Source organism: Vicia villosa, linkage group LG6, assembly GCF_029867415.1.
Source record: "Vicia villosa cultivar HV-30 ecotype Madison, WI linkage group LG6, Vvil1.0, whole genome shotgun sequence".
Taxonomy (NCBI): Eukaryota; Viridiplantae; Streptophyta; class Magnoliopsida; order Fabales; family Fabaceae; genus Vicia; species Vicia villosa.
This window is the reverse complement of record NC_081185.1, coordinates 110,399,520-110,415,852: the sequence shown is the minus strand read 5'-3', so window position 1 is coordinate 110,415,852 and position 16,333 is coordinate 110,399,520. Positions and strand designations below refer to the sequence as shown.

Genomic DNA, 16,333 nt, shown 5'->3' with positions numbered 1-16,333 from the left:
AATCCGAACCCGTTTGGGTCGGGTTTGAGTTTTAATTCTCCATCCCCGTTTGGGTTTGGGGCGGGGAACGGGGATTGTTTGGGGACTTAGGTTAGGGGGTAGTAATCGTCCCCGATCCAACACGCCCCATTGTCATCCTTAATCGCTCCAAGCAATGCAGGATAACATCCTTACCCTTCAGGAAAGGCATCGTGATGACAATCCACTCAAAGACTATGAGGTTCTGGACCCTAGTTATCTATTTGATGAAATCTGGGGCACCCCCGTATGAGAAAAACTCAAACTGCTATGAATGGTGAAGTTTGATGGGACATACGAACCCCATGAACACATTGCTTCCACCAATACTCGAATGGCGATAATGGGCTCTTATGACTCCTTGAAGTTCAAGATCTTGTCTAGTACTTTCAAGTAGACGGTTCTTAGATGGTTCATAAACCTCCCATGTTTTTAAGTGGCCAATTTTCAAGACCTCTCGAGGAAACTCCGTCAATTTTTGACGAGTAATCACTAGAACAACCTGCCTAATCAATGTTCTTCAAGGGAATTCCAAGACCCTGAGGGAGGACCTCACCCATTTCTTTGAGGAAATTATAAAGGTAATACATAAAAATCAAGAGATGTTCGTGAAGAATTCCAAAATGATTTAAAGGTCAACCACTTTGATGAGTCTTTCTCCTTAGAAACTTGTCATTTTCATGGTTGAAATTATGGCACATGCCAAGTTTTATATCCAAGGTAATAGAGAAATGTAAAAAAGAAGGTTCGACACTTCAATGAGTCTCTTCTATTAAACTTGGGTGAGCTTTTCTCCATGTTTCTAGGCAGCACCATCTTTCCTTTTCTGAGATTCCTTCAACTCATTCAAAGAGCAATTGTCTCCCTCCCGGTCTTCTGCTTGGTCTTTAAGTTCAAGACACTCGTAATTGACGGAATGCGGGCATCGAACATTATACACTCCAACATAAGACCTCTTAGAAGGCAAGTCTCTACTAAATTGAACATCTGCATGGATCCCAATTGACTCCCTGTTACCTCATATTTCTCGACACAACCTGAATAAGAGGTTTGAAGACGAATCTCAAATGGTGATCAATAATTTGAGTTACTCCATCCATTTTTTATTATAAGTCGCTTTGGAAAAAAAATTATATTTAAATATATGTCGTTTTACAATTTCAATGAATAATTAATAATACTTTTCATATTATATCCTTAAATATTTATTATTATCTCTCCTTTCAATTATGTAAATTTATTTTCCACATGTCATTAATGAGGGATAATTTTTATATGTTTAATCCCTTAAGTAAAATCAAACTTGTCTTTGTTTAACAAATTTTCCATTAAATAAATTGGCACGGCCAGTGGAACCTTTGTGCAAAAATTTAAATTTTTTCTTTTTAAATCTTCATTTAAGTTCTTCATTTATGAGTCTTCTCAAATTCTTAAGTGTGTATGAGATTGATGAGTGGTAGGAAAACCAAAAAGTACGCTAGTAGAACAACTAGATGATATGTTAGAATGGTTCATTCAAGAAACAATAATACCAATGGAGAACAACTATATAGTACTACGGGTGGAGGCATTATTGACGCGAATTCAATTGAAGCAAATTCCTCCAAAGCAAGCATGGAGGCCATGTTGTCGATTGCGCATGAAAGGGCAGTAATTTCCCCGAAAATAATGGCGAGTATCCCTACGAATCCGAGACCCATTAAGACAAGTGATTTTAGGCCTTATGCCATGAGTTTCACAATGCCTATAATTAGTCGTGAACAACCTTATGGCATGCCAGCATTAATGATGGCAGGCTTACAACGAATGCGTCAACATTTGCTAATAACACGATGACTGCTTATTCTCTGCTTTTGGCATTATGATCGGCCATAAGCGACCCTTGTAGAACCAGTCAACCCAAATTGGAAATGGGATTTGCTTCCTAAGTCATGCCAACCTTTGCCACAAATTCTATGGTGGCAATAAGATAACAAATAGATGAGAGTAATCATGTAATGATTAACTTACTAACCCGAGAAATGGGTATTATATTCAATCCTCTGATTCAAAATACAATAATAGTTACCAGCAATTAGTGACTCAAATGACTCAAATCACTAATTTCTTTGGCACCCTTCAAACGCAAGTTCGATCGATCATAGAACCCTAGATGACTAGGCCGACTCCCAATGAAGGGGTAACCCATGACAATCATGGCCAATAATTTGTACCATAAATAGTCAAATAGTATAGGCCTAGGGAATTCAAACAAAGAAACCCACCAGTTTTTATAGTTAACTAAAATCATGATGTCGATCAAGTAGTCCATCAAGTCCAGCAAGAAAACCTGCCAAGACAAAACAATCTTGCAACCATGGTAGAAAGAGTCATGGCCCAAAATTGATTGAATGTAGGCCTGCATAGGCCGTCCCTTCTATCAGATTATGTGTTACAAACAGAACTCCCAAGGGGTTGCAAAGTCCCTAAGTTCACAAAAATTGTTGGTGATACCAATGACTCCATAGTCGAATATATCGCTCGATATCTGACTGAAGTGAGAGATATAGCAAATAACCAGAATCTTAAGATGTATATTTTCCTAATTCCCTTTAAAAAATGTCTTTACATGGTTTACGTTACTCCTTGTGCACTCCATTTATAATTGGACTTAGTTATAAAGATTGTGTTTGTAAATTTTGATTATATTTCAAAAGTTCTAAATAAATTTTGTCACATCTTAAAATGACAAAAATGAAAAAATTATTTTCAAAATATTAATTATTATTATTAATTTTATAACTTATAATGATTTGACTTGGTCAAATAATTATATTTAATTATTTTGACTTGACTTGACTTTTTTTTTTACTTGACTTAGTCAAAGCTTTTACTCCATCTCTCTCTCTCTCTCTATCTATCTATCTATCTATCTCTCTCTCTCTCTCTCTCTCTCTCTCTCTCTCTCTCTCTCTCTCTTTTATATATAAGTATTCCCTTATCATCTTTTACAAGACAGAGAAAAAATAATGATACATAGAACCTAAAAACCCTTTTTCTTCTTTTGATCCTGGTTACATTTTCCAGTCATCTTAAATTATTTCTTGTTATTCTGATACCTCAAAGTCTTATTGAGAATCTTAGAAGAATCTTTTGAATCCTAGGGGATTTGTGCTTATGAGGAGGATAAATCCTTAATGACAATGTTCATACACGTCCCAGGTTTAGTTAACGTCTTATTATTTTTTGCAGGAATAACACTTGTGATTGTGAGAAGATGTGATCGAGTTATGTTAGTGCTCAATTTCAACAATAGATTGTTCCATGAACAATTCTTTATGGGGAAATCTAAGATTAGCCTGAAAGAATTGACAAGTGTGAAGCGAAATTTCGACCGTTGATAGTGAGTGTTTTATTCAAGTGCATGAACACGAACTAGTCGAAATGGCTAAACTAGCGAACTAGGCAATATCTAAGGGATATGACCCAACAAGCGGACATTGTTTGACAAGTCGAACGGTTTAAAAGTAGAAAAGGCTAGAACCAGAATTTTTTGCGTTTCTGTTACATTTTACTGCCATTTTTTCCATGTTTTACACAGGATTTGCGCATGATTTTAGACATTTCAGAGTGCGATTAACCTATAAATAGTAATGTAAACACTTATAAAAAAAAAAAGTAATGTAAACACTTGATTTTAGCATCCAAACATTTTCAAACAGTCATATAAATAACATATTTCTTAGAGAAAAAATAGAATATATATATATATATATATATATATATATATATATATATATATATATATATATATATATATATATATATATATATATATATATATATATATATAAAATTGAAATGAATCATCTTCATTTTTTTCTGATATGAATTCATTCCCTTCAAAAACTAGCTAGTGAAAGGTGCAATGAAGACCCGTAGAGTAGAGAAGTAATTATGGCTATAATCCAAATGTCAAATTACGAAATTCAGATTTTAAATGAAGTAATTAATTGTTAACCATACGAATACTCTTTGGCCACAATTCAATCGGTGCTTTTCCGTTTCAGTCACGTTGTATATCAAAGTGGCAAACATTGATGGTCTTCTTAATTTCTGGTCCTCCTTCCTAAAAATAGTTACCTTCAGATAACTACAAAGTCAATACCCTGTTTCAAATTGGATAAGTTTTTATGTCAAAAAAGCATTGTATCCCTAAATTTTAGGTTAAGTAATAATGATGGAATGGGAGTTAAGTATTGGTAAAATCTTATTTGAACTTCAAGGGAAAAAATACGTGTACTTTATAATGTTTATGAAAAAGCAAAGCATTCCTATCCATATTCTATAAACATCGTCAATGTAATAACTAATTTAAAAAAGGTTTTTTCTTCACCCACCTCCTTATGGGGTCACTCCAACGAAAACCCAAAACTGCCCCTGCTTCGGAGATGCATCTCCGAACTTATTTTTTTTTTGAATTTTTTTTGACTTCGGAAATGCATCTCCGAAAACACCAAAAAAGTGGTGTTTTCGGAGATGCATTTCCGAAGTCAAAAAAATTCAAAAACCGTGTATATTTTCGGAAGTTCATTTCCAAAAATATTGCTGCATATACAAATTTCCCTCATTCACTATTTCATCATTTTTCTCCAAAACTTCCCCAAACCCTCTCCAAAATCCAATCAATCTCCATCCATTTTTCGTCCTAAAATCAAGTTTCAAACCGTTGATCACGTTAAAGGGAGCATAGAAAGCTACAATTTCAGGTAAACATCTCTCATTTCATCCCCTATTTCACTACATTGATTCAACAAATTTATGCTGAAACTGATATGGTTCGGAAGTTCATTTCCGAAATATATTACCTAGCAAATTTCGGAAATGAACTTCCGAAATATGCCCTGGCAGTTAAAAAAAACTGTTTTGGCCAACTTTTGCTAATTTTTTCATTTGTTAGGTATGGTGCATCCGGACAACAATGTGCAAGACAATGACGCAGTAGTTCTGGCAATTGTCAACGTTAATAACGATCCGGTTATCGACGTTAATCCTATGATTAATGCGGTTGATGTTCAGCAAGAATTTACAAATGATCGGAGCTTCGGTAGTCGCGAACAATTGATTGAGTGGGTTCGGAACGAAGCTAGTAAACTTGGATTTGGAATTGTTATTTTAAGGTCGGACAACGGAAATAGTAGGCGGAAAGCTTTCGTTGTTTTGAATTGCGAACGAGGTGGGAGTTATGTACAATCAAACCGGGTGCTAAAACACGACGACACGGGATCGAGAAAGTGCGGGTGTCCTTAGGGTGCTAAACCGTCTTTAACAATATGTAACTTTAATCTTATGTAATGTGATCGATGTAATCTTCACCCGATTAAATAAAGCGAATCGTTCGTGTTTTTCATCTTTCTTCTGTCCAGACAATATTTCGGAAGTACATTTCCGAATTCCTCCAAGGGGGGTGAATTCGGAGATGAACTTCCGAAAACACCACATTTCTGAAAAATAACTTTATTTCGGAGATGCATCTCCGAAGTCAATATTTTATATTAAAAAAAACACTTTTTCGGAGATACATTTCCGAAAACACCTTTTTTTTTCAAAAAAAATACGTTTTCGGAAATGAACTTCCGAAACTAGGGGTATTGTGGTAAATTCACCAGAGGTGGCCAAGAAAGTTAGGAGGTGGGTGAAGAAATTTCCTTTAAAAAATATATATATATATATATATAGATGATTTGGACTATAGCTATTCTCATAGCGCTTACAAAAATATCTTTCTTCACATCTACGATACAAGTTAAACTTAAGATGTTTTGAATGAGTCAATTCTTTATTAAGTGAGTCTTTTTTTATTAGCAAATGTTAAGTCTTTAATATCATTTATATTTACATCTTAAAAGAATATGAGTTGTTAACTATCCATATAAATCGATAGTTATGGCCGGAATTAAATTTAAATATTTCTTATCTCGAAGGAAAAAGCTCTTAAGGTGGAATTGATGAAGGCTAGGGTGGATGAAGTTTGAGATTTTAAGAGAGGTGTAAGTTGTTGGTTGTGGGTTTGGGAGGAAGAGTTGTTTGGGGTCTTACTTAGTTTGATTAAGGGGGTAGTTAAGTAAGATAAGGAAGATATGCTTGTCTTTAGGCTCTGGACTCGCTAGTTGGGTTATCGATAATGTCAACTTAATTATGATTATTTGGCAATGTTTGTTGCTAGAGTCATGAGTAGGTCTAACGATATTTTAAAGGAATTAATAACTAGGCTTAATCTTAGGAGGTAAGGTATAACTTAGGAGGACAATGTGGTAGGTTGTGTCGCGTGTGTAGGTCAAATTGAATCGACATAGCATTTGTTTGTTCATTGTGATGCAACTTCCTCTATTTGGTATGTGGGTTGGTTGATGCCTATTCCATATTCAGTTTAGGAATGATGCAAGTCAATCAGTAGATGTTCATTTTTTTATGTTGACATTACTTGAAGTCATTCAAAGATGCACAAGATGGTTGATCAAACTATCCTTCTGATTCCTGAATCAAGCTAGGCATTTGTTTAAAGTCAACAGTGTAGTCCAACTTTTATCAAACGAAGACTTAGAATTTATAATCAGCAGTGTTTAAGCTTTTAATATCTTGAACAATGGTAATTAACACAGAGATATCTCAAGCCTCATTCAGAAGACTCAAGATTCTTATGCGACACTAAAATCAAAGATAATGATGTCAAGACTTGAAGTTTTGGAGTGTGAAAGATAGCAAGTGTGATAACTCGCATGATCATATCCGTTGAGTGATCAATGTATTGTAAAGACGCAAGAGTATTTCTAGAAGTATTATATCTGAATTACACATACACACGTTAAAATATTGAGAAGCCTCACATTTTTTAATTAAAATCTCAAAAAAAAATGTTTTAGGGTCTAGCTAGTTCATTAAAGGTCTGACTACTTGACTAGGAAATTTTTTTTAAAACTGTCTAATCGGCTAGATCATATGCCTAATCGATTAGATGATGTCTAATAGAGTATTTGACAAATTATGACACTCTCTTAATAAGTGGCAACAACTCTATATCAAAGCCTTCCATTTTGTACCACAAAAATTGATTATTTGCACCGTCAAATCGATTATGTCATTAATTTGGCCCACAAAGTATTTCCAAATTAATACCTTGTCTTAACCTATAAATAGAGAGCTTCTATATTATTTTTCAACATCTAGAAAACGTGAAAAAACCCCACTTTTCATTTCTGTCATAAATCCTTCTTATTTTTCTCACATATTTTAGCCATAGTACTTTGAGAGTGTTCTCGAGTCTCGGTGAGGATATTGTTTTAGGTGAAGGTATAATTGTAAATTTACTAAGAGTTATTTTTTCTATTGAGTAAATAATCCTTCTTTCGGAAGTTATTATTTTGGTTGGGAGATAAACCATTGAAAAAAAATTCTTATTTGTATTTTGAGGATTAGTCTTAGTCTCTGTATGGTTCGTGAGTTCCTTTATTGAAAAAACTCTCTTTTGGTTCGTGAAGATCAATTAGTAAAAATCTCCATAACAATTTTTAAGCTCAACCCTGTTAAAAGCGCTATCGATTCGAGACAGATTGGTGTAAAATCTCACTTAGTTTCTGAGTTCAGCTGGGTATAAAAACTCAGTAGGTTTGAGATCATTCTCGTATAAACCTCAATTCAGTTAAGAGGATAGCCAACTCAAAACTCCATCTTGGTTTGAGATCAACCTATGCAAAATCTCTATTTTGTGTTAAGACTAATTGCTTCATCCTTTTATTGTCTGGTTAGAAGATAGCCCGAAACTTTATATTCTTGTATAAGGTGATTCGTGGGCATAATCTTTTTCAAGCTCTCAAACATTGTGAATACTCTCAAGTTCAATTTTTAAGGACATGAAAAATATTTCAAAAATTATAATTAATTTAATATATATTTTTTATGTTGATGAGATTGAGAAAAATACTAATTTTAAGAGATTATTAAGTGATACACATTTTTGTTATTTATTATAAGTATTTTCACTTTTTATATTAAAAATATTTAAAAAAACATTAAATTTAATTAAATTTTTTATTGATAAATTTTGTCTCCAATAGGCTCATGTTTCAGAACCAAGAGACAGGAATACTCCCACAACTTCACACAAAACTATGTTATTAGATACATGAAATCCAACAATTGAGGGAATACATTTCAATTATAATTTCATAAATACTAAACTTAAAAGCTTGTAATTTTATAATTATTATCTAATAAAGAAAATATTGAAGGTTGATTGGTAAGGTAAGACTCGCAAATTACAAATTGGGGGAGTTTTGAAGCAGCCTAACTAGGGATAATATAAATATTTGAAAAGTGTAGTATTAATGAATAGTCAAAGATTAAAAGAAAGGGTAATGCTAACTTGTGTCCCAAGGGCACATGTTAAAAAAATATAAATGGAATGTTTGTAATGAAAAAATAAATAAATAAATTAACTATGAACTTTTAATCAAACAATACACAGTTTTCAAACACAAAGTTTCTATATCCAACACAAACATTCCATTTATAGATTTCTAAATATGTGCCCTTAGGGCACAAGTTAGCATTACCCTAAAAGAAAATACATTCTACACGTAATGTAAAGATGGCGGCTAATTGAGTTTAGCACGAGCACATTAACTTTGAGTCCACTCTACCAAACCACATGCAAGTGCCTTTGGTCACAACGACGACTTGTTCTCCTCTTTCAAATCCTGAAGAAAACTATAACTTTAATTGGAATGTAGGTGAGTGGCCAAACTACTTTTCATTTCTCAAAAATCAACGATCTGAATTAATCTGTGGTTAATTTGGGAGTGATATTTTACTTATAGGTAACTTTTTTTATTTTATAAAATAAATATTCAAGTATTATATGTTTTGCCTAAAAAAAACTATCATTTGTTATGGTGTATGTTAAGAAAAGAGAGTTGAAAGACATTGAAGTAAAATGAGACTGAACTTTTCACACTATCTACATTTTACAGATACCATACCATCAGGAGAGAATCAAGAAGCAGAGAATAAAACTGACACTGAAAAATAAAGGAAAAAGCGGGTAACAGCTAAGTGGGCCTAACTAGGATAAGTGGGCCTGAATAAAAATGGACTGCAATGTGAAGAGAATTTCTCATTACAATTATATAGGGTGAAAAATACCTCTGAAAACTTCAAAATATCATTTGAATATGGATATTTGAAGGCGCCCTTTTCATATTTTAAGATGTTTCGGATATGCATATCTGAACGTACCCTTCTTCAAAATTCTTTTTATTTAAACGTTGGATTTAAAATGTCAGAGGTTTTTTTGATATGTATATTTGAAATTTATAATATAGTTATAATATAATTAAAGTGAATTATTATTAATAAATAATAACTTAAATATAAATTATTATAAATAAGCAATAAAGAGATTAAATAAAATTTTAATTTTGTCATAATTTATTTGTCACAAATTTTTTAAATTATAAAAGTAATTATTTTTTAAATAACTACAACATTATGCATTATAATTAATGAAATTATCATGTTAAAAATATCTTTCTTTTAAAATTATAATTTTTAATTTATATTAGTTTTTTTATTATTTAATTTTATATGAAAATAATGTGTTGATTTAAATATTTAATAAGTTGATATTATTATTATATGTTGATTATAATTGTATATATTTAATTATATATTTTGATTAATACAATTAATTATACTATTAACTGTATTGATTCACCTTGATTTAAATTTTTTAATAAATATTGGGTTATTTCAGATATACATGTCCGAAAAATTCCAACACAAAAAATTGTGCTATTTCTGATATGCATATTTGAAAACACCAAAAATTATGAATAAGGTGCGTTCTGAGATGCATCTCCAACTTCTAAGAAGTATATATATATATATATATATATATATATATATATATATATATATATATATATATATATATGAATTTTGTTTTCATTCTGTAACTTCTTATAATTTGTAAACTACTCCAAAAAACATGATAGTGTTAATCTTTTTCTTTTTTTTATCTTATAATGTTGTTATTATTTTATTTAACTTTATATATGTTTTTTGGATATTCTTTAATATTTTTAATTCAAAATTTTATTTTTTTTAAAACTGGTCAAAAATAATTTTATATATAAATAAAAAATTGAATATCAACTATAATTTTTTTTTAAAAATGTAGTTTTATTTCTAATATATCCGTGCGAAGCACGGGTCCGCAATCTAGTAAATCTAACAAGTATTGTAACTCTCTTTAGCTATTTGAATATATCGGGACAAAATAATACACTACATTATGATTTTTTTATACGCGTGCATCAAACTAGGGGTGTTCATGGGTTGGGTAAACCCAATAAACCCAGTAAACCCACCCAAACCGATCCAAAAAAGTGGGTTGGGTCGGGTTATTGAGTAAATACGGTTTTCAAAAATGAAAACACATTCAAAATAATTGGGTTACAGGTAAAACCACACCCAACCCACAAAACCAATGGGTTATTGAGTGACTATATATATATATATATATATATATATATATATATATATATATATATATATATATATATATATATATATATATATATATATATATATATTTTGTAATTTGACAAGTGATGATTTTGATATTTTTAATTTTGCTTGCTTCAATTTCAACTTTTTGAAGATCTTTTATTTAGTAAGTAATGATTTTAACTTATTAGGATGCCACATTTTGATTATTTTGACGCTAATTCTAATAAATTGCTAGTATTTTATGCAATTCTAGGTTTTACTAATGTAACTTTGGTTTTTACAAACATATGTTTATGATAAATTTCATTATACATTTTGACATTTGATGTTAAAAAAAAACAATAACATGTTAAGCTATTTATTAAGAAAAAAATGTAACATATCATTAATAATTATATAAGGAAAAATAATATTGGGTAACCCATTACCCAATCCAATCCAACCCATAAATTTGTGGTTTTACCCAAACCAACCCAATAATATTGTGGGTGGTTATTTTTCCTCACCCAAATCAGTGTACCATGTACGAGTTGGGTTATCGTTTTGGCTAAATTCAACCCAAACCGAGCCATAAACACCCCTACATCAAACTTTTACTTCTCACCTCCTACAAACAGAAAAATGAAGCTCTAATCAATTAAAGTGGGAGAATCACATTATTGATATAAATGTTTTAAATGTATTTCCTCCGTCTCAATTTAAGAAAAAAATCTTTTTATTTTTGCAATATTATAAGGAAAAATTTTTTTTGTTCCAATTATCATTTTTAAAATAAAATAAAATATAAATTGTAATTAATTTGCCCTCTCTCTCGTCTCTCTATAACTAATAGTCAATAAAAATTAGTTTACATATTTTTAAAAAATTTATTATAAGAAAAAAATTATAATCTAAACTATTATATTTTACTTTTATTAATATATATGATTTTTTTTACTTTTGATATATAATTTAAGACAAAGGAATGATAACTTTCTTATGCCATTTTAACATGTAAAAAAGAAAGAGAAAAATGCATTTAATCTATCCATTTTATATAAGAATATTTCTAAAATACCTTTTTGTGTAGGCAAGCATCAAAATTTGTCTTCTCATCTCCTAAATTGATAAATAATACAATTTATTTTAATTATATTCAACTCTAAACTTATAAATAACTTATTCATACCAAAATAAATAAATGACATAGAGTGTATTAGTAAACAATGGGTGCCAATAGCACAACCTTTCTGTCTATCCAAAGCCCAATCTTCTCTAAATTGTAACGTTACAAAACACCCAACGGCTAAATTTTGTTATCTTTGTTCCAAAAAAAAATTGACAGTCTCTCTGTCTTCTTCTCTTCCAGAAACGAAACCTAACATTCGAACCCGTTCAGTGTCTGTTTCAAAACAAGACTGAATTTTGATGATGTTTTCGGTTACCCATTTTTGTGATTAAGTAGAAAGCACAATCAATGGGTGTTGGTGGTAATTTCTGGGATTTGTTGAAGCCCTATGCACGCAATGAAGGTTTTGATTTCTTGAGAAACAAGCGAGTTGCTGTTGATCTTTCCTTCTGGATTGTTCAGCATAACAATGCTGTTAAAACGCATGTCAAGAAGCCTCACCTGAGGCTCACTTTCTTCCGTACGATTAATCTCTTTTCAAAGGTTCTCTCTTATTCCCTTAATTGTTTTGTTTTTTTATATTGCATGGTAGATAATTTGATAGAAATGTTGATAATTTTAGGGTTTGTGTGGATATAAGTAATTTTTTGGAACTCTTTTGGTTATTTAAGAAAAAATTGAGTGATTGTTTAGTTTTGGGTTAGTTTAATTATAAGATTGTTAGAAAATGCGGTATTACCTTTTTGGTTATGTTTGAATCTGGTTTAACACTAATTGAGGCTTAATGAATTGAAGCTTTGATAGTTTTAGCTTATTTGGGGATAAATTGTTTTCTTAAACCTTTTTGATTATATAATAGAAAAATGAAGAGATAGTTTGGTTTTGGGTTAGTTTAATCAAATTATGGTTGTAAATGTGTTATTATCTTTTTAGTTATATTTGAGTATGGTTCAACACTAATTTAGGTTAAATGAATTCAAATTGAAGTACTTAGGTTTACTAGTCCCACATTCGATAATATATGTTTGAGTATGGTTCAACACCGATTGAGGTTAAATGAATTCAAATTGAAGTACTTAGGTTTAAGAGTCCCATGTCGGATAATATAGGGCCTGGACATAAGTAGGGGCAATCCTCATCTTACAAACCTGTTTGTAAGATTGAGTTAGGCCTAACTTGAAATTCTAAGATGATATAAGATTTGTTGAGCCACCTCCACCATCGGAGGTTGAGTTAGGCCCAACCTCAAATTCTAAGACGGTATAGAACCTGTTGAGCCACCCCGACCATGCACCATGCCCAATAGTGATGAACATAATGGGTGTGTTAAGAGTTCCACACTAGACAATATATGGTATGGACCGGTTTTATAAGGTTGAGTTAGGCTCAACCTCAAATTCTAAGGCTTACTATTGGTAGTATTTGGATGGAGTGGAATGACATTTAACGGTGGTAATCTAACTTACTGTTCCATTTTTCCTTCTATGAAATAGTCAAATGAAGAATGGAAGTGATTTTTGATGATAATATAATTTTTTTTTTGTAGTTTGGAGCATTTCCTGTGTTTGTTGTTGATGGGACTCCATCGCCATTGAAATCAAAGGCCAGGAGTGCTAGATTTTTCCGTTCTTCTGGAATTGAATCGACTAGCTTGCCAGTTTCTGAAGGTGTTTCAGCTGAGAGGAACCGTTCATTTTCAATATGTGTTCAAGAGTGTGTGGTGCGATAATTCTTTCACCTTGATTGTTATCTACAGAAACTATTGTGCTGACTCTAATTTTGCACTCAGTTGCAAAGAAGTGCATGCATTCAGTTTTTTGACGAACATGTTATTTTTATACCGAAATCTTATTTGCTTTCTAGATGTGGATTCTGGTTTTTGTCTTTTGTTTTGTTAGATGTTCTTTTGGCAGGCTTTTCCTTATAGTTAATTGGTGATAGGAACTTGCCGAGCTACTTGGGATTCCTGTACTAAAAGCTAAAGGAGAGGCTGAAGCACTCTGTGCCCAATTAAATAGTGAAGGTTATGTAGATGCGTGCATCACATCTGACAGTGATGCATTCCTCTTTGGGGCCAAATGCGTGATAAAATCTTTCTCTCCCAATTCCAAAGTGAGTAACCACCTTCCTTATATTTTATTTCTTCCCTTGGCAATTTTATGGTAGCTTTTGAGTTGTCTGTTCGATTACAACACTTACATCCATCATTGCATAGTCCACTAAATGGTAGCATGATTCATGAATCTATATACTATGATGCACCCCTTTTCTACTCAGAGGATGTATTTGAGAGTTGAGAACACATGTTGAGATTATTGCCAAAAAACTAAAAGTGTAAAACCACGGAAAATTTTGGTTGATAATTTAAGTATTCATTTTCAAAATACATGCACACAACCATGATAAAGTTAGGTTAATAGAAGAACATGGTGGCTTGATTGATAATAAGTCAATATTACAATCTGGCGCGATGATTGAACCAAAAAATATATATGCTCTGATGTTTCTCTTGTAAAACTTCTTTTTTAATTAGCATCCTGCATTCTCCTACTCCCCCTTGCTGTATGTTGGAAAGTTGTGGTTTAGTTTGTTTGCCATTTTTCAGTATAGTTCAAATTATTCTTTTTACATGCAGGAACCGTTTGAATGCTACAATGTGTCAGAGATTGAGGCCGGGCTTGGATTGAAGAGGAGACACCTAATAGCTATCGCTCTTTTGGTTGGGAATGATCATGATATGAATGGTGTTCAAGGGATTGGACTTGATGGTGCTCTTCGTTTTGTTCAAGCTTTTAGTGAAGATGATGTATTGAATAGGTATTAATAAATCCTTCAAACTGAATTCCGAATTGTATGTTTTAGTTACTGATACACTATGAAATAGTGGTCAATAAATTTTCCAGTCTTAGCGGTCCTAATTGACGATGATCTTTAATGCAGATTACATGAGATAGGCAAAGGGAATGCTTTTCAAGTTCCTATCGACATTAAATCTGACGACAATATGGATATTGATGGGAACTCCCCAAATTCAAAACAACCTCACTGCTCATTCTGTGGTCATCCAGGCAACAAAAGAGATCATACAAAGTCTTCATGTGAATTTTGTGTCACAAATGACAGTGAAGGTTGCTTGAAAAAGCCCGAAGGTTTTAAATGTGATTGTAACTCTTGTGGTATGGTATGGCCTCTAGATTAATTTAGTCATTGTTTCTGATTTGTTCTGTATTATATTTTTGCTAGTATTAAAACACGTCTACATGATATTTGTTTGACAGAATAGGAAAAATAAGGAGCAGAAAAAGATTGAAAATTGGCACACAAAAATTTGTGACAAGATTGCAAAGGAGCCAAATTTTCCAAAGGATGAAATCATTGCTATGTATTTATGCAATGACAATGGTTACTTTTCCGGTACGTGTCAACCTGGGATGAATATCATAGTCACTTTTTTTTCCTCTTATATGATTGATCTAGAAGAGTTGTTTTGAGTGTATTATTGTACCTGTCACTCATTCTACATTGTTATTTAACCAACTTTGTTTGCAGCAATTGACGGCCCTAAGATCTCATGGGAAAGACCGAAAATTGAGCTTTTGATACATTTTTTGAACTTCCATCAGAACTGGGATCCGTCGTACATTCGACGGATAATGTTTCCTATGATGTCCACCATCTTCTTGAGAGAAATGGCTACAACTACTACTACTACTACAGATAGTTTGTTGTTTGGACAGTTTGAGTTTAATTCTGTAAAACGTGTGAAGACGAGATACGGATATCAGATTTATGTCGTCAAGTGGAAACGCGCGATGGGTAGCATTGCCTCCAAAACCCTTTCAAGTCAATCTGGAACGCAAGAAGATGTTATAGACGTTGATGATGACACAGTGGATCTACTTGACGACTGTGATTCTCCTGAGATTGTTGAAGAAGATGGGTGTCGTTTTCTGTTGACAGATGAAAACATGGACCTTGTTGGAGCTGCTTATCCAGAAGAAGTGAAAAGGTTTTGGCATGAACAGGTGTTGATTTTTTTTTCTCACTTGACAGATGATATTCGTTTTATATGCACCTCTTTTATGTTAAGATCTAAATGATTTAAATTTGCAGGAACTGAAGGACGCGAGAAGGAAAAAGAATCCAACTTCAAAATCTCAAGAAAATGAAAAGTCGTCAACATCATCACCAAACTCGAAAGGTGTCCAGCTAAATATTACAGAGTTCTTCCCAACAACCAAAAGTAAACATAGTTCCAAACACGGAGAAGAGTCATCATCGAGAAAAAGTGATAGCCCGGACAGTGGAGGCTCAAAAGTGAAGAGAAAATCATCGAGTCCTAATATTCCGAAATCTGTGAGGCGTCGGCTTTTGTTTGATGACTAGTGTGTATATATGCTTTGAGCATTGGATCTCTTGTACAATCATATTAACTAAATGTTGAAACAGTAACAACAGACCCTTTTTTGACCAAGGGCAGTTTAGTGTGTGTATGTGTAGTTAAGAATTAGTTTGAATAATGTCATCAGAAAAAAGTTTCTGTTTCTCTCACTCTCTTGTTGAACCATGTTTTCATGTAGTTTTCCTCTTGTTTTGTGGAATATTTGCAAAGAATAGAAGTGAGAAAGAACTCCTCTAAAATGAATAAAAGTATATCTG

The 16,333-nt window shown here is 32.3% G+C and overlaps 1 protein-coding gene across 1 annotated transcript; it reads left to right on the top strand.

The window, feature by feature from the left end:
- Positions 1 to 11,862: 11,862 nt before the first annotated feature.
- On the top strand, positions 11,863 to 16,326 carry LOC131612087 (flap endonuclease GEN-like 1). Its single transcript, XM_058883900.1, has 8 exons — positions 11,863 to 12,217; positions 13,221 to 13,394; positions 13,616 to 13,786; positions 14,310 to 14,491; positions 14,615 to 14,855; positions 14,953 to 15,088; positions 15,224 to 15,699; positions 15,788 to 16,326. The coding sequence occupies exons 1-8, from the start codon at positions 12,023 to 12,025 to the stop codon at positions 16,058 to 16,060; spliced, it is 1,848 nt and encodes a 615-aa protein (XP_058739883.1). The 5' UTR covers positions 11,863 to 12,022; the 3' UTR covers positions 16,061 to 16,326.
- The last annotated feature ends 7 nt before the right edge of the window (positions 16,327 to 16,333 follow it).

Excerpts from the sequence above, each read along its gene's own strand:
- LOC131612087 (XM_058883900.1), top strand. The coding sequence starts at position 12,023 with ATGGGTGTTGGTGGTAATTTCTGGGATTTGTTGAAGCCCTATGCACGC. Across the intron at positions 13,787-14,309 it reads CTTTCTCTCCCAATTCCAAA|GAACCGTTTGAATGCTACAA; the intron begins GTGAGTAACCAC and ends TTTTACATGCAG. Across the intron at positions 14,492-14,614 it reads GAAGATGATGTATTGAATAG|ATTACATGAGATAGGCAAAG; the intron begins GTATTAATAAAT and ends TCTTTAATGCAG.